This window comes from Amblyomma maculatum, chromosome 10 (genome assembly GCF_055883805.1).
Source record: "Amblyomma maculatum isolate TAMU_Amacu chromosome 10, ASM5588380v1, whole genome shotgun sequence".
NCBI lineage: Eukaryota > Metazoa > Arthropoda > Arachnida > Ixodida > Ixodidae > Amblyomma > Amblyomma maculatum.
Window position 1 is genome coordinate 49,769,883 of NC_139353.1, and position 18,289 is coordinate 49,788,171.

Consider the following 18,289-nt stretch of genomic DNA (forward strand, 5'->3'; position numbering starts at 1 on the left):
CATACGCTCGTGCCACTAGCTTCAGCAAGCGAATGCGACTGGTCAGTTGAGACTGCACAGAGTGCCCAGAAGCCAATTCGAGGGGGGCCTTCGGGGACGAGAGCTTAGCCGCGAGCCTTTGTTTCTGAGCACGAGCCTCGTAAACGGGACAGCAGTTGCGCCGAGCACCGCCAGAAGCCTGCAAACCTGGACGACGCCTGCCAACGGCTGCCATCAAAAACGACCGGCCCGGCTATTTCCCCTCACACCCGTCAAGCTGCTTCCGTACTCTTCCTTGACTCTGCAAGCAGCAGTTGAACGTGCTCACTCGACATGTTCGTCAGAAAGACTGCTGCTCCATGCCACAGCGCTCGCTGCACACAGCCATTTCTGGGCCGCAGGCGGCCCAAAAACTTGGAGAAAGAGTGTTTCTTCAGTCTTGTATCAGGGGCGGGCCTACTTTCCGTCAAATGTGCGAGACCTCTCCTCAGCCGTTAAAACCGAGACGCGCTGGTGCTGAGGAGAGGAGGGGATGCGGAAGGGAAGTGTTTAGCATTTTAGGTCGGCGTTAGGCGTTTCATTAGGTCAGCTACTGCTGCAGTTCTTACGTATACAGGCGCGACAAAAGAACAGCTACAAACAATCTTAGACTGGCGCTGGCAACGGTGGTGGAGACTGTAAGCATCCGAACCAGACGGGCTGGTCCCTGGTAGCTGGCGCCCCCGGGGAGCAGGGAGACCGCCCCAGCCGTCACGGGGATCCACAGACTCATTAGTCTTCACAGCCTCTTCCTGCCCTGATGTTACTTCTAGTTCTTTTTTTCAAGCAAAAAAGGGGGGAAAGGGGGTCCTTCGATCGCACAATGAGTCTTGACCCGCCGCGGATGAGTCTCAACGCCCAACCGTGCCAGCAGAAACTGAAAGGGGAACATTTTCCTCTACAGCGCTTGTCTTTTAACTACGGTAACAAAATTAACAGAATAGATTAAGTCTGAAGCATGCGGCCGATTTCTTTGGATGCTCTGGCAGAGGATTAGGCTGGTGCGGTTGGCTTTGTCTGCCTGGGGCTTTCCACTGAGCAGACACACAAGCAGAAAAAAAGAGAAGAAGAAGAGAACGGATGTGCGGGAAAAAAAGGCGGGCACGCAATGCAGGCCGCATTTCACGACAAGGTGTTGCAGGCATCTGAAGGTGTGGACGCCTCTGCGCTATTTGGCTGGCTGTGCTCAGAATCAGTCATTCTCGCACAAAAAGAAATCTGTTGATGCCCTGCTCTCATTTTTTTTTTGAAAGGGCGACAAAGAATACCTGGCAAAATCCAGAGAACCGACAAAGAAGACCTTGTTTCGTGAAATGTGTATTTTTGCGCCCAATTCGGCAGCGCTCTGAGAACTCCCATGCCTCAATCCTTCCCGGCTAGGCAGCTAACAATGACACTCCTCCCTCGACCACCAGTCAATTTCGCACCTCACATTCCAGGAGGCATCCCTGTTTTGCCAGGTATCCTTGCCAAGCAATGTTCAAGGGTACGCAGTCAAGTTTTCGGCCCTACATCAAGCTGCATGTCTGTCTGCAATCTTTTGCAACCTGCATCCTTGAGTGATCCCACCTTTGTGCAACAGTGTGTAAGACATAACGCCGAGCATGGCATCGTCGTCAGAAGTGTAGCGGATACTGTGACCCCCGATGTGGTATCGCCGGCCCCCCCCCCACCCACGCAGCGAGAACTACTGGCAGGTGACATCACTAAATTGCTCCCGGAAAGGAGCAGGAAATATTTAGGGCAAAGTCAGGACCAAGGCGAAAATCCTCGTCCAAGAGAACTCGAATAGACGTCTCAGCAAAGTAGTGCCCAGGTACTTTGTAAATGCCACATGTTTAAGTATGGCACGAAAGCAACACTGTTCTGAATGGCAGCTTTTCAAACACCTCACTCCGCTTCGCCACTTGTGGAACATATGTTAGCACTGCCAATTCACAGACTTTGAGAAAGTTAAATGCCATCACAATTTGAACACAAGATCAGAGGAGGCATCCCTTCAAAAGGGGTCAGAAGGAAAAACGAGGCCGTTTTAACTGCGAGCTTCTCCGCTAAATCGATATTGAGGCGTGCCGAGAAAGCTTGTCTACATTTTATGGAAGGCAGTTTTGGCCAATTACGACGAGGAGACTGTAAAAACGGGCTCGAAAAGGTTCAAATCAAAGCCAAGTTGTGCCGCGCTTTACTGCAGTCCCGCATCGGCGTGAAACACTCGCAAAAAATTTGTGAAAGGAAAAAGCAAGCGCAAGCCGTGTCCCGGCTTCTATAAAGGGTGCCTGGTAGTGAGACTGACTAGGTACCGGTTTCATACCAGTTCATCTGGGAAACAGCGTGCCGTTCAAGTGGCATTACCTGATGTACTCGGTCTTGTCGTTGTATGCGTTGCAGACAGGGTTGCCTTCCAGGACGATCTCTTGCACCGAAGACATGCCCTTCATGCTGTCCAGCTCGGCCATCTTCGTAATCTGCACGGAAGGAATCCAGCACAAGAGAAATGCACTGATCACCATCATCAGCCCGACTATACACCCTGCAGGGCGAGGGCCTCTCCCGTGCACCTCCAGTATTAACCCGGTCCCATGCGGATAGCACCCACCTGATCGCCCTGATCACCGCAACTGTCTAACCTTATCCGCCCATCTAACCTTCTCCCGACCCCTTTCTACACTTGCCGTCCTTCGGAATCCAATTTGTTACCTTTAGCGACTATTGGCAATTGTGCCTTCACATTACCTGTCCTGCCCATTCCTATTTCTTGTTCTTAACACTTTTCTGTCCGTGGAAAAAGGTGGTTTTTGGATGGTGTCATTATATTTTTTTTTCCGTAACAAAACTTGCTTGGTACAGGAGTGTCTAGCATCAAATTGTAGAGGAGGAATTCTTATTCCCAATGCTATTAGTGGCAATCAACAATTTATTGAGTAGGTGATGACAAAAAAACAACTATCAGCAAAAACTTGTAGTAAAAATCACGCACAAAAAGCACCAAAGTTTCCTGACGAAAAAAAAAAAATAAAATTTTAAAATATATGTTTTTTTAAAACAACCAACGCAACATTGAAGCAAATTCTAGTTTCTGTGTACAGTATTCGCTAAGTTAGGAAAGAAAACAGTAGTCGACATTGCCTACACCAAGGTCGACCCCTGGCTGCCCTCTAGCAGAAACCACGACTCCCAGCGCTGCCGGCACCCACTCGAAACCCCACTCAAAAGACGTTCGCACCCTGCACATAACAGTTGTGACCTTCAGAGCAGTGATCTCTTCCGATCAATGTGCAGCAAAAGCATTTTCATGGGCGAAAACGAAACTTATCGGGGCATGGCTGTCGATGTTCCGGGTTGGTTTGACGTAGTTCCGCTGTCAGTGCTAGCACTGACAGCGGAACTGCCGCCGCTTCACCTCTTTAGCACTGACAGTCTAAAGAGAGGTGAATTCGTCTTCCAAATCATCACTGCTGCTGTTCACATCCAAAAACGAGCTCTCCAATGTGTCAACTTCCGTGGAACCGAGCAGTTTTCGCATAGCAGGAGCGCACAATATCAATGCCATGATGTAAACAAGTAGCGCCAATCATCTGACTCCGGAGACAATTGGCCGGAGCGGCCCCCTCATGGCGGAAAAAATAAAACCAAAAGCAAAACTAAAAGAAGGATTCCTCTATTTCCCATTGGATGATGCCACTTGTCGAGGAACGCTTCGACAGCGGGAAAGTACGAATTGTGAAACCACCGATAGCAGGCTATCAATGGGAATAGGCGCGGACAGGAAAGTGTTAATGCCTCGAGCTCCTTCAATTTCTTCAATGTTTCTGCATCTAAAAAAAATGACGAGGGAAGCTGACAAAGAAAAAAAAAAATCCCAACGGCACAGCTGCATGTGCAGGAGGCTTGAAACAAAACGGTGCATAAAGCGAAACGCTTGGCCGCAACAGTATTTCCTGAAAATGTCCCCTGCCCTTTTCCTTACCCTGTTGTTGGCAAGGTTGATGGAACGTAGCTGCTTGCACGCGCTATGGAGTGGACCAAGGGGGTAGAGGGTGATCAGCCGGTTGTTCGAGAGGTCCAATGTCTGAACCTGCAATGGAGGACACGTGGCCGCATGTTCAGTGCCTCGGAGAAGGAAAAAGATGCAACACAGTGGGTCGATATCAGCTCGACCGACATAAATTTTGTTTATGCAGTAACAGAGATTTCGGTCCGAACCGAACCCAGAAAAATTTCGCTTCGACACCCTGAATAGAAGTCAGTAATTCCTCAAACAAAATTACAACTATTTCCAGGCTATTAATTCTTAATCTGCCCAGCTCTTCGAAAAGCGACGAAACTCACTATGCAAAAAAATTCCGCGGCGATTTGGAACCCATTTTATCTCACTTGAAGAGGTTCAGGCAAAAAAGGAGAATCTCCTGAAGGGCCTTCCAAAAACCTCGTTCCAGAACTGTTACCGGCAATGGCAGCACCGAATACAGAAGTGTGTGAATGTTGAAGGCGACTACTTTTGAAGGTGATAATGTCACAGAGAACTGATTCTATAAGTCCATAAATTTATTGGACCAGTTTCGTTTGTTTTTTTTTTGTGCCGCACCTTGTACATGCAGAATCAATGTTATAGCCCGTGTGTTTAGGGAAGTTTTCCTTCGTTTAGCTTTGTTTTACTATGACTTGCGACATTTAACTACCTAAGTACTTAATGGCTTCGTAGGGCTTTCATTTGGATGATGTACCTGCTAAAAACACGGGTTGTAATTCTTCCGCTTCACAAAAAGACAATTTTACAGAATTGTAAACTTGACATCAGCATGACACGGATTGTTGGCAACTCAATAAAAATGCCATGTAAAAGTGGAAGTTGCAGTAAGAGCAGAGAAAAGTATGCAGCAGAAAGCGAAAGGACGTCTCAAATGTAGTCGATTAACTCCGCGGCAAGCAGATGACATGCACCAATCGAATGTGCAAGTGGTCGTCAGCAGGCCCTGGATCTCCCTCTCCGGCGTATCCCCATTTATCTTCAACCCAGTTTTTCAACCCATTTATCTTCCCCCTCGTTTTTTATTCCACTTGGCTTATTTTCCCCGACTGCTTTTCATTCCCGCAGTTCCCCGCACCTTTCCTCTTCCTAACCACCTAGAAGAGCCCGTCAAGCTTCTGGGCATGCTGGCCCTAGCCTTGTTGCTTTTTTTCCCCCCCCTTTTCTTTCATGTTGAGGCCTCTCTGTCCATTCTTTCGACTTGTAATTTGTGCCATTTTGTTTTTCTTTTGTCCAAACGGTTTTTCTTAAATTTTTTCATGGGTGAGAGTCTGCCCCCTTTATTTTCTTTCTTTTGCCTAGAATAACCTCTGGTTCGGTACGGGTTTTCCCTCACACTTATTTTTTATGTCTTGATAGTTTTACAATAAAGGGCATCAGAGCCGGCAGCACGGTCCGCACGCTTCGCCCATTTAGTAACTGTACCACCAGTCAGTGAGGAGGCATCTGCGTTTTCACGCCTGTTTACCAACGCGCGTGAGCTTGTGAGCAGCCGCATGGCAGCGATAGATGCACACTGTTCGCCCCATGTCTCTTTTTTTTGTTGTTATTTTTCACTGCTCTTAGGCACTAACATAGTGCCACGTTCCGAAAGCGAAAGCAGCAGAGATTGCTGCGTTTACCCCGTAATGCAACACGCCGCGTTGTATCAACTGCGGTCGCTCGTTGCCATCGTAGGCGTTCCTCTCACATCAGTTCGGGTTTTATCATCCTGAAACTTGCGGTGTTGTGCCAAATTTCCAGTAATTCGTCGCTAGCTAAAGGAGAGTCAGTGCCGCGAGTTAGTTGGATCAAGGTAAATCGCTGTGATACGTTCGTTACACGGAGTTTTAAAATACAAGCACTTCAATGAGGGCAGTGTCGGGGAAATTGAAGAGCATAATATTGAGGAATTCGTTACATGGAGGTGTTCATTACATAAAGGTTTAACTGTACTAAAGCTCAGCACGCGATTGCAATTGCAGCCAAATCTCGATATAACAAATCTAGCGGGACTGCGGAAAATCTTTCATTGTTTCTAAATATCGTTGTAATGATAAACTTGTGGTTATAAGCCAGTGGTCAAACCTAGGTATAAAAATGGTGCACTTTGGCCGTAGTTACGTGTGCAGCCAAGCAAAATCTCAAATGAAAATGTTGCACTAGCACATGAAGCATGCTATACCAAACCTTCCATTTCCCTCCCACACGACAGGGGAGACCAGAGTTGGCAGCTCCTGCCAAATTTAACGACAGGTAACCTTATGTCCAGTTAGTGTGCCAGTGCCATGCTCGTGACTTTTCAGTCACAACAGCAACGCCGGCACCGACAGCGGATTTTCAGTGCAAGGGGCCGCGCAGTGAGCCGCGAGAGCGTCATGCGTTAAAACTGCCGAAAGCCAGTTACAGCGCAGTAATTTTATCCAATGAACCCCCACGTATGACGACTGTCTGCATCTCAGATGAAACCCACGTGAGAACGACGTTTTTTTCTGGTTTTCTCACGTGCTTTACTTGCATACACTGTTGGGAACAATGAAGCGTTCTAATTTAATCGTAAAGGTCTCCACTACCTTTTTCACAGTGCAATGCAGTAGCAGCAGTGCCTCTTGACGAAAGAGCCCCATCATTGCCGGGGACCACACTCCTAGTTTGAATTATCCAAATTTCCGGGGTAAAAGAGTTATTGGGACTATACAGTACTACTATACCACCAGATTCATTCCGAAACTAGTGAACTGAGGAGAAAAAGACCCGCGCCGAATACGCTAAAGTAAACGCGGTACGACTTCACCTCTGGAATGTTATCGACGATGATCTTGACAGCGACCGACAGGACACACGTGCGGCCAAGGGTGATGTACAGGTTGAGCTCCTTGAGAGCCTCTTCGCTGTGGAAGTTGGACAGGTTGAGGTGACAGCGAGCGGCATCGTAGCGCTTGCCCATCACCATCTGAAAGGTGGAGGTACGCTTAATTAACACTCCCACGACGCCGGTTCAACACAGGGCAAAAATTATGAAGCGAACTATGCCACTCCTTACGGCAAACATGAAAGCATACACGACACATTTTCAATAACACTCATCTCACCAAATTTACTCATATAACCCGAAGTACACAAAAGAAATTGGGGAAGGGGGGAGGGGAACATTTAAGCTCCGCGTTTAAGGGTATAAAACGATGAAACGAACGTTAGTAGCTCCTGCCTTCAACTGCAGTCCTTATTCGCGTACATACAATTTGCTACAACCCTAATCGTATAATGTTGCACAGATTCATTAGCATACAGTCTTACACAACCCCATGTTAAAGACTGCCACCATAGGTACCTAGACAGCCTAGACTTAGTCAAGCCGTATATACATTCCTGGTTGGCTGGAGTAGCTTGTCTTCCCATCGCCCACGTGTCCTTGGAAGGCTCGATTCCCATCTCAATGGAGAAGCCCAAGGTTGCACCCTTAACCCTACCGTATGATCTCATAACGTCACTCAAACCACTTATCAATCAGTAAACGCCCATATCGCACCAACTACTATCTACCAAATCCACGCCTGTGATTTCAGTTCACAACGATGTATTTCATGCGGAACAGGGCCTTCAACACTATTGCATCAGAAATAATAATAACAATAACAAAACCTGTATACTGAAGCACCAAAATTACATTTACCCTAACTTTGCAACTGAAAGGAATTCTTGGAACCCGTGAGCACCGCCATTACTGGGAAAACGCGCAACGTGTAGCTCATGTTTTCCGCACAAAACAGTTTCCTCTCGAAGGACCGACCAGTTCGACCCATCCAGCAGAACGACAGGCGCGCAAGTGAGCAGGTTTTTCGTGTAACATAGATGACAATGGTAAGCGCAAGGGGACCACTTTCACAATGCCAGGAGACTCTCTGTTCCCCTGCGCTCCCAACTGACAAAGCTCCAGGCTAACCAGCAGAATTTGCCTTTTGCTGACCAATTAACTCTCAGAAGCATTTCGAGAGCAGCCTTGTTACAAGGGGTCGGTGAAACAACCACCGTTTTCAAACAGGATGGGATCTGCTCTTGCCATTTAGAATCAAATAATTAGATTTTTTTCAATTCATGTAACGAAGCTCGCAAGGATGTCTTGAAAAGGCAACAATCTGGACTCAATGGCCAGACCATGAAACGTCTGCCCCGTGTCATCTTTATTTTTTCGCAGGTATACTAATACAACACGGACCTCACCTCGACACTGCTGGTTCCAATGAACCAGCACACTTCTGCAGCTTTATAGTCTGATGAACAAGCCCCGCTGACCTGCATGCGAGACCCAGACTCACCTTGAGATTACCAAATATCTCTTCGTCAAGGCTCACGGTTGGCATTTCGGAACCCTTCACCACGATGGCCATCTGCAATGCGTGCAAAGGAAGCGTTTACTGAAAGCACAACCAATCAGAGTGAGTGAGAGAACACCGATTACCGTATAAACGCGTGTAAGGGCCGCACCCGTGTATGGGCCGCACCCTGTTTTTCTGAAGGAAATATTTAAAAAAAAAATATCCTTGTAAGGGCCGCACCCAAACTTTCCACGACCCACGCGGGAATAGCCCTCGCAATGCATGCGCACAGGAGCTTTCACGTGCTGCCTACAGATGACGCCCGAGGCCGCGGGTCGTCATCATCGTCAACTTTTTCTCCCTCGCGACCACTATCCATATCGGCATCAGTATCACCAGCTCCATTTTATTGTGGCTGTCAAGGGCACGCGAGTTGTAGCGTGGCAGTTTGTTCTAGTTGTGGCTTTCGTGCGCTGTCTGCTTTTGTTCATGAACTTGCGCCCAGCGTAGCAACTTCAGCACGATGGGCAAGTACCTGAATAGCTACACAGCCGGCTTTAAACTGAAAGTAGTGGAGTTTGCTCTTGAACACGGCAAGCGTGCGGCGGGCAGAAAATTTGACGTGGACGAGAAGTGCGTCCGACGATGGTGCCTACAAAAAGATGCACTGAAGAACTCAAGTTGCAAAAAGCGCGCCTTCCGAGGCAAACCGTGCAAGTTTCCGGGACTGGAGAACGAGCTGCTCTGCTACGCCATGGAAGTGCGGAACAACGGCTACGCGTTAACCACGGACATGTTGCGGGTGAAAGCGCAAGCCTTGGCGCGTGCGAAAGGCATACCGCGCGACGACTTCAAAGCTAGTGCAGGCTGGATGCGAAGATTTTTAAAGAGGAAGGGCCTGTCCCTTCGGCGAAGGACCACGCTGTGCCAGCGGCTGCCGCAGGACTATACTGACAAGGTGCTCAGCTTTCAAAAATATGTAATCGGTCTGCGCCACGAGCACAACTACATATTGTCACAGATAGCGAACGCCGATCAGACCCCCGTGTGGTACGACTCTCCCGAGAACTGCACAGTTGACGTGAAAGGGACGAAGAGTGTCGTCGTGCGGACAACCGGCGCGGAGCGCCAACGGTGCACAGTTATGCTGTGCGTCACCGCGGACGGGCGAAAGCTGCCCCCTTATGTTGTGTTAAAAAGGAAAAGGGTTCCTAAAGACGCTTTCCCCAAGGGAGTAGTAGTTCGAGCCCAAGAAAAGGGCTGGATGGACGATGAGCTTGTGCTCGACTGGGTTAAAAGCGTATGGCAAAATCGCCCAGGCGCCATGTTGGCCAAACGGTCGCTCCTGGTCCTGGACAGCTTCCGCGGTCACTTGATGGATAGGGTTAAAGAACGCCTGCGCAGTATCGGCACAGACATGGCCGTGATTCCGGGTGGCCTCACCGGAATGCTGCAACCGCTGGATGTGGGCATTAATCGCCCTTTTAAGGTAGAATTCCGAAGACAGTACAGAGAGTGGATGGCAAGCGACGATCACGAAGAGACGCCGACCGGACGACTCAAAAGGGCACCGCTCGCAACTGTGCTTGGGTGGATTGTGTCCGCATGGAACTCCGTGTCTGCGGACATTGTATCCCGCAGTTTTAAGGTGACCGGAATATCCAACAGTTTAGATGGGACTGAAGACGATTTCTTGTGGAATGACCATGCATCAGAGCACAGCAACAGCTCGGAGTCGGAAGACTCCACGAGTGAAGATTGAGCCTAGAATAAATGCCGTACTGCTCGTTCCCTGATTGGTGTGTTTTTAGTAGAAAAAAAAAAATTTTTTTTCGTATATTCCGTGCAAGGGCCGCACCCCGAAAATTGGCCCTCGAGTCTGGAAAAAAAAGTGCGGCCCTTACACGCGTTTATACGGTATCTGCAACTGCTGAACACAATGAGGTGAACGCGCAGTGGAATACAGTCGATGACCGGACTCTCAACGGACCACGAAAATGTCCGAAAAAACAAATATGCACCAAAAAAGCTCAATTTATTTCCTATTATTCACTTTGAGGCTGCAAAAAGTCATGAATGCTTTTCTGCACCACGCTCCGCTTCCGTGCTAACAGGTCCACCTGAATTTCGCTTGCATCAGTTCAGCTTGCGTCGGCTGCGCTGCTGCAGGTGAGCCATCATCGTCCTCGCTCTCAGACTCCACAAGCACTTGGCGAATAATTCCTGTATCTATGAGCCCACAGCACAGTTCCAACTGGTGGTCCAAGTCTGCGAACTTTGAAAACGAGACGGTCGATGGTATTTCGACACCAGCAGTGCGAAGGTCGTGAATGAACTGCTCACTGCCTGACAACTGCTCGACGACGCTCTCCTCATCCAAGGCAGCAGACTCGTCATTCAGCACAAATCCCGCGTCGCGGAAGCAATTGTGCAGCGTTGTGGGTGCTACAGACTTCCACGCATCGGCGAAGATACTAAGTGCTCCAAGCAAATCGACAGAATAGGTTTTCCCACTGTCGAGGCACACCACAACCACCAAACACTGAATCACAACACCGACTCCGTTGAGTGCTTTCTCGCTGTCGCATTGCACGAAAAAAAAAAAAAAAAAATCTTATAAAATCCGGAAACAGAACTGAAGCCGATTGAATAAAATGCGAGCCACAGTAGCGACAGAATGTAGTTCTCGCATCAGCATGACCACGGCTAGGCCTACTCGCTACGCTCGGCAACGAACGTGAAACGCACAGCAAACACACAGAAGAACAGGCAGTAGAAGCGATCGCGCTAAAAGGAAAAAAAAAAAAGCACTCCGGCAGCGACGTTGTCCTGGAAACGGAAGCTGCTAGGCATATATTATAGCCTCGATCAAGCGTGTTTAGCTAAGGAGCGGCACGCAAGGCCGGCACCGGTTTCGAGGCTATCGAAGGAAAAAGTAAACAAATAAGATGGCGGCGACACCGCTCAAAATGTGTGGCAGTTGGCCCGGCTGATGCTTGGAATGTCCGAAAAATCGAATAGCCCTCCTTAGAGTGTCTGAAATTTTGAGCAGCGTAATACAATGATTTTATAAGGTACGTCCTGGGGCCGGGAAAAAGTCCGAATATTCAAGCATGTCCGAAAAGTTGGGTGTCCGAAAAATCAGTCGTCGACTGCATATGTCAAACCATAAACTGCAACCGACAAGGCTACGATAGACAATACGTACGGCGTGTAACCAGCAACGCTTCTGCCGATGCTACGGGCACAAGCCCAACCATTCCACACCTATGGCAAGTGGCACAAGCACCCACCTTGAAGCCCGTCGGCGTGTCGATCACTCTGTTGAGGCTGCGCACAGCTGCAGCGGTTGCTGGGTCGTTAATGAAGAAGATGGCATTGTTCCCATCGTACTGGAACTGAGAGAACGGGACGCGTTTCAGGAGGTACACACACACACTCGAAGCAGTAGAGACAAGGAGAGCGGAAGCAATGCTCACGTTGTACGGAATGAGAGGAACACTTATTCGCGCCTTGATCTCTCTTAGAATGAAATCCTTGCCGAGCTTCTTGCCCTGGGTAACCTGCAGTAAATGTCAAAAGAAAATGAAATGGATTACCACACTGATTACCATAAGCCTTTAGTGAACATTTTAAGAGCAAGAGCTTGGCAGACATTTCACCTGCATTATCCGAAAATGACGAGCTGCCCGACGCGTTCTTCATACGACATGCAGTAGAATGTCAGTGATACAAACCTGGTCTATACGAATTTCGGGACGAAGTTAATCCACAGAACTTCACGGCCAGCGTGCATTGCGCACAGTGAGCAGAATTTCAGACGTTCCAAAGCTTAACTACGGATGACATGTACGTGCGAACCATGACCACAACCTTGAGCAATACGTGTGACTGTTGACTCCGTGATCAAAATCACACAGTTCGCGGCAATGCATGGCCTGCACCTCTCAGACGCCGTGATCGTCGGTCGTGCCATGCTTTCCGCAAGCTATGGTTGTGTGGTGGGGGGAAATAAATTCCCTCAGCTGTAAACATATTTGTGTGAATGCACTTCCCAAGATTGATCAAAACTGGCAGAGAAATAATACAACACTTCCATATGACTGGTATCTTGCACTTGGCACTAGAAGCTCAAGCGGCCTAACGGTGCGGCTTGCTATAGCTCCACTAACCGGCGAGAAAAATAAACAAATAAAAAAATCCCTAGCTACAATCCCACCTTTGTTTTGAACACAACAGGAGACGCAATCAGACGCCAATGGACTGAGGAGAAGACCTCAAGCTATGTTGCGTACATACAGTGCTTCCATTCCCGTTAAAGCGACTTCACGGGATGCCGTATGACGACTGAAGGTGTCCGCGAGAGAGATTTAAATGGCTGCGGAAGCACTTACTGCGACTTTGTACCACATGATTTCGTTGCCTCGTTTCTGGAGGTGTGGCGGAACGTAGACATCCCGGCCTGCAAGGAAAACAAACGCAAAACACATTGAAGCGAGAATGGGGACATCCATCAAGGCATTCTGTGAGCAGTCGCCTGTTCTTGTTTCTAGATTTTTGTTTGTTGTTTCAAAAAAAGGAAACGTGAATGAAAAGTGAAGTGAGCATAAAAATGTTCCCTGACAGTATGTTCTGACAGTCTGTTCTCTTTGGAAGGATCCCTGTACAAAGAACACAGCCAGGTTATACAAAACGAAAGAGGCAAGAAGAAGAATAAAAAAAAAAAGAAAGGATACAACCGTGGGCTATTGAAACGACCCTCATTATTACGGGCGGCTTGTATCACGAACAGTTTTTGTTGGGACCAAGCTTTCCTGCCACGCTTACACTTCGTTTATAAAAAAAACTTGCTGTCCAGGCAATGACTGGCCAAAAATGCGCAGCTCTGACGTGCAATATAATGCCGCTGCATTGATACGGACAGTGATGAGAATAAGATAAGACTTCTCCTTTCCTGCATCCCAAGGGCAAAATGTCAACGCAAGAAAGACAGCATGCAAGATGCCTGAGTAATTGCACTTTTGTGCGGTTTCATGCTTTGCACAGCAAGCTGACCTACCACAAAGGTGCTCTTAATCTGCAGTTATGCAGTTAATATCTTTTCTTCTCTAAGCTTCATCAATTAGTGAAGACTAATGAACTTTCTAATTACTGCCTTCAAAACCAAAGTGTCACAATAGATATTGTAGATTGGCACTAAGCTACCATTTAAATAAAGCACTTTTATTTCCCCCTCAGCTTTTATAACCGGGTGCAGAGAAAAAAAATTTCCTCATTAACCTTGCTCTAGAACTTGTAATTATTAGTAAGCATGAATCGCTACACAGAATTTGCCAGCACTCAATAAGTACTCATTATCTAAAGTGAAAACTGAAACTGTGTGGCAGAAGAAATTCGAGTACAAATTATTTACTGGGCAAAGCTGAATTTCATTCATGCTTAATTAGCATCTCACATAAAATTCCAATGTAGAAAACACAGAATTTCATCATCCTGGATATATTTATTTCACATCTACAACCCCATTTTTACGATTTATAGAGTGTTTGCAGAAACAGCAGTAGATAAGAACATGCCTGCAAGGAGAAACCGCAATGAGTAATTTGGCAATAGTGACGACTGCAAACATTTACGACTAGAAGGTAGAAGAAATGACAGCCGCTCACCCCCTCTCCTGTCAGGCATTCCCCCTCGCCTTTTCCTGTTGTTCCGGTTGTAGGAGGTGTAAGGCTTGCTGTAATAAAAAAAAAATAAATAAAAAAAAAAAACGCCATTATCACCAAAATGCCAAGACCAAAACGTCTCACTACATGACAACAGGACAAAATGCACTTTCCTCACTTGGTCCTTCTTGTCCGACCAAGAACTTACAAAGGCTAGTAGAGACTGATGCATGTCACCACGACGAACAAAATGATACAGAAAATAAAATCGCGTCTGAAAGATGAAACGACAAAAAAAAAAAAAAAAAAAAAAAATACTGCAATGTTCGGCTTTTTGTCGGCATATGGTTTCTGCACTACAGTGAAAGCTCGCTAATTGCAGCCTCAATAATTTGAAAGTTTGGATGATTCGAACTGCACAACTTGGTCCAGCCAAGCTCCATAGATGCCTAGGTATAAAAAAAATCCCGCTAATTCGAACATGATCTATTTCCACCATGGATAACTAGAAACATCAACCGCCGTGTCTGGTCAGCCTTGGTTCCCAGCACATATTCCAAGAAATGCCTCCCAGATAGGATGGCATAGAGATTGCATGGTAAAATGAAGAGAGAAGACAAAACAAAGTAAAATGATGGAAGAATGGGCAAATCCATACTGGAGCCATGAGCGGTGCAGTGACTGGTAACGCTGGAGTGTAGGTGCGGGCGGCCATGGCAGCGGCTGCCACGTGACCTTCAAGACCTGTCATTCATTAAATGCTCGTTTATTCAAATCCCCCTTAATTTTGAAATGAACCTACTTTGCAATAAGCGCTATTACCAGCGTGGTCCCAGCCAATGGCCATGTATAAGGCCATGGCGTCGGACAAGTGCTACAAGTCCTGTACGAGCAGGCTGCGTCCAGGTACGATGGGCGCAATTAGTAGTCGTCATCAAAACCTCAAGCCTGAATGAAACGCCTGAACTTACACATTGCGGAGTTGACCACGTAATACCGAAGTGCGTGCAATGAGAAAAAGTGTTACGATCGGTTTCCCTTCCACAAGCTTCGCGTCACCTCCCTAAGGTGGTGGCTCTTGGCCGTCCATCAGCCAGCTAACCGACTGCAGTTGTGCGATGTTTCAGACCGTCATTGGCGGTACTGGTCGTAACTATTGAGCTGTTCTCGTCTAAAAGACTGGCGAAACATTGCCCCATTTTGTGCAAAAAAATTTTGCCTAATGCAAGAATTTTTTTTAGTGAGGAGGAGGGGGGGGACTTTCTTTTACAGTCCTGTGAAGTTTGAATTAACAAGCGTTCACTGTACAGTAAAACCTTGTTACGGATCACAAGCAACCAGCAAAAATGTCCGAGTTAACCGAATTCCGGATTATCGAATTTACCATGAAAACAACACAACATGTACTGGGTACACACTACCTTTATTTCGTGAAAAACTGCGTTATTTTTGTTTGTTTCTTCATCGGAATTTGCGCGATAGCAATTTTTTTCAGTCCCATCAAGTTGTGGTATGCACGCTCATTGTCGCGGCATCCGAAGCAAAATTCCCCCAGTATAGCGAGAGCCTCGGCGGCCTCTTGCACAGTGCGACATCGCGGCAACGGCTGCTCATGACTTTCATCACTGGAATAATCTCAGTCTTCATCGAGAATTTCCAATAATATGTCGTCATCGGTCCGCATGCCAGCGACGGATATATCGTCGTCACTTCACTGGAGTTGCGGTTGCCATCGTTGTGGAGTGCAATGGAAGCGGCAACAGGCTCTAAACACAGTCGAACAGAGCAACGGGCGCTTATTTTCATGATTCGCGCACTGTCATCGCAGCCACAGGACAGCAGTGACAGTCATTTGACAACAAAATACAGTCTCGCTGCCCTGACGATGATGATAATGATATGGCTTCTCCCTTTGAAGTGCATGGTCACCGGCGCCACCTAGCCACTGCTCACATGATCCGCTATCATCATTACATTTTGTGCCCTTCAGCTTTTATTTTTTTATTTTTTTTTTGTCATTGTTTCTCGTTTTTTTCCGAGCAGCGCGCAGACCGACTTGCCTCACGTAGGTTTCCCGTTGTCAGCCCGCTATGGATGCACACCCATGCTGTATCACACAGCAACGCAGTAAAGTCAGCAACCCTCATCCTCGAAGTTCTCCGAGTTAACCGATGTCCGGGCAAATGCCTCCGAGATAATGAGTGTCTGCCGCCATTGAACTACATACAGTCTTGCCGGGACAGCGCAGCGAGTCCAAATTAACCGAATTTCCAAGTTAATGAGATCCAGACAAACGAGGTTTTACTGTATATCCAGTTTTAAAAACTGACACGGCGATTTCAGTGAATGTGTGTTCATAATGAAATTATGGCTGTCTTTATGGCCCCTTTTCATACACCCGTTATCTACAGTGAGAAATAGTCAAATATCACTACTACGAACACTGCATTACCAGATTTTTCATTTTAAGAGTCCATAGTAGATTTCCAATGTAAAACTATTTCAGAATAATGAATTTCGATATAGTGTAAATTCCAAAATAACGTACGTGTTTAATTTTTCTTCTATAATGTAGGAACATCAGTATAACGAATTCGGCTAAAAATAACAGCGTCGCAGACCGCAACTCTAACGTGAAACAGAAACCGCAGTCTCTGTGTGCATGGTTCGTGGGCTGTAGCCATTATCATCAGCATATCTAGTATCAGCTCCTAGCGCCACCACAAAGCTGTGGTTTAATATGCAGTAGCCAGCCGGCATAGCTGCCTGCCCTTTTTTCTATGTGTTGCGAGTTGTTCGCCGGTCAGTTTGTTTGTGCCATTCACACGTGCGGGAAGGTTTTTTTTTTTTCTTTTTTTTTTTCGTTTCACGGATTATCTGATTGTGAAGTTTGTGCAAGATCTGACTATGATTGCAGCCAGCGAAGGTGCCAAGAAGATGTGAAAACAGCTTTCACTGCAGGAAATCGACACTGAGAAAAAGCGAATTGACCTCTGCAAACAGGTAGCTAGCATTGCCCCCCTCGACCGCTGCGATCATTTTGAAAAACAGAGACAAAATTTTCAAATTTCAGGGAACACTGTGATACAATCGGCTAGCACTCTGCTTTTCAACGCTTGTGACAGCAGTTCAAGTCTATTACTTGTACGCTGCAACTTTCCTTCAGTTACATTGCACCATGGAATACCCCTGACGGTTTCCCTGACCTTTTAGGTCATTAAGGGGAGATGCGGGTCGAAAAACGCGGGTTTTTTCGAAAATGACAGATTTTTTGTTTTTACTTGTTTTGTCAAGTTTAGTATCTCTACTTTCATGAAAATAAAAATCAAAGCTGAGTTTAAACAGGAAATGGGCTGAAATTACGTTTAAAGAGCACACGGTGGCGGTTAAATGACCGAAAGTATGCTATCTTCGAGCGTCCCGCGGTCGGCATAGCACAGTTGATCGCCGTTGCGGATCACGTGAGGAGATCAGCCAAGCCGCATTCTCCCAATCACCACAGTTGCCCAGTGTCTAAAACGTAAGCAATAATTAAAAAAAGCATGCCTATGTCGCGTTTTTCGAGCGCTGCGACTGGTTTTTAAATCACGTGGTACGAATCGAGCCTCGCCATTGGCCGCCACGCGTGCGCATGTGGCGAAGCCCACTTGCTGGCTCCATGCTACGTCGAGGTGCGTTTCCGAGTGACGATCGTTCGGCAACTTTCTCTTCGTCATGGATGAAGCACAATTGAACCAGCGCAGTCACCGAGGAGTGAAATACCGTTCTGTTCACAAATATAGAGGACGTTGGCGAAAATCGAAAGAGAAGGCTCGTCCAGTGACAACTCGACCTGTGGCAGTTAGGCTTAGTGGAACCGACGCCGATCCCTCCAGCGTTTCAGATGCCTCCGAGGAATTTGAAGCGGCGTTAGATTGGTAAGTGCCTTGGAAAAAAAGATTGGGCATTTCTAAGGTGAGGAAATAGCCTGCGATGAGGCGTCATCTGTAGTTACTGACTTGGCAGCGGTGAACGTTCTTGTGGGCGGCGCGATTTGCCCAAGCCAGCGTTCAGGACTTCCAGTATTCGGGAACCGGCCGCAAAGCGCAGACTCGCTTCGTTTCTTGAACTACTCTGCGAGAACTCTGCCTGCCCGCAATGTGTGCTTTCCACAACATACTGATTGCGGCGAGTTATGGCGTGCAGGGATGCGAGCAGAGATTGACGGCGGGAGCTCGGATGAAAGCTTCGCCGTCAACGTCAAAGCTGCTGTGGCGGCCTGTTTTATAGGAATTGGATATGAGCAG

General features: G+C 47.3%; 1 protein-coding gene across 1 annotated transcript in view; it reads right to left on the minus strand.

Annotated features, from left to right (window-relative positions):
* LOC146176349 (nuclear RNA export factor 1-like) overlaps positions 1 to 18,289 on the minus strand; it is a 44,945-nt gene that overhangs the window by 22,647 nt on the left and 4,009 nt on the right. Inside the window, exons 4-11 of the mRNA XM_084582697.1 lie at positions 14,007 to 14,074; positions 12,735 to 12,802; positions 11,820 to 11,903; positions 11,634 to 11,738; positions 8,341 to 8,412; positions 6,819 to 6,977; positions 3,986 to 4,093; positions 2,371 to 2,483 (exon numbers count right to left, since the gene is read on the minus strand). Coding sequence (XP_084438823.1) covers positions 2,371 to 2,483; positions 3,986 to 4,093; positions 6,819 to 6,977; positions 8,341 to 8,412; positions 11,634 to 11,738; positions 11,820 to 11,903; positions 12,735 to 12,802; positions 14,007 to 14,074 — 777 coding nt within the window. The remainder of the gene's footprint in view (positions 1 to 2,370; positions 2,484 to 3,985; positions 4,094 to 6,818; positions 6,978 to 8,340; positions 8,413 to 11,633; positions 11,739 to 11,819; positions 11,904 to 12,734; positions 12,803 to 14,006; positions 14,075 to 18,289) is intronic.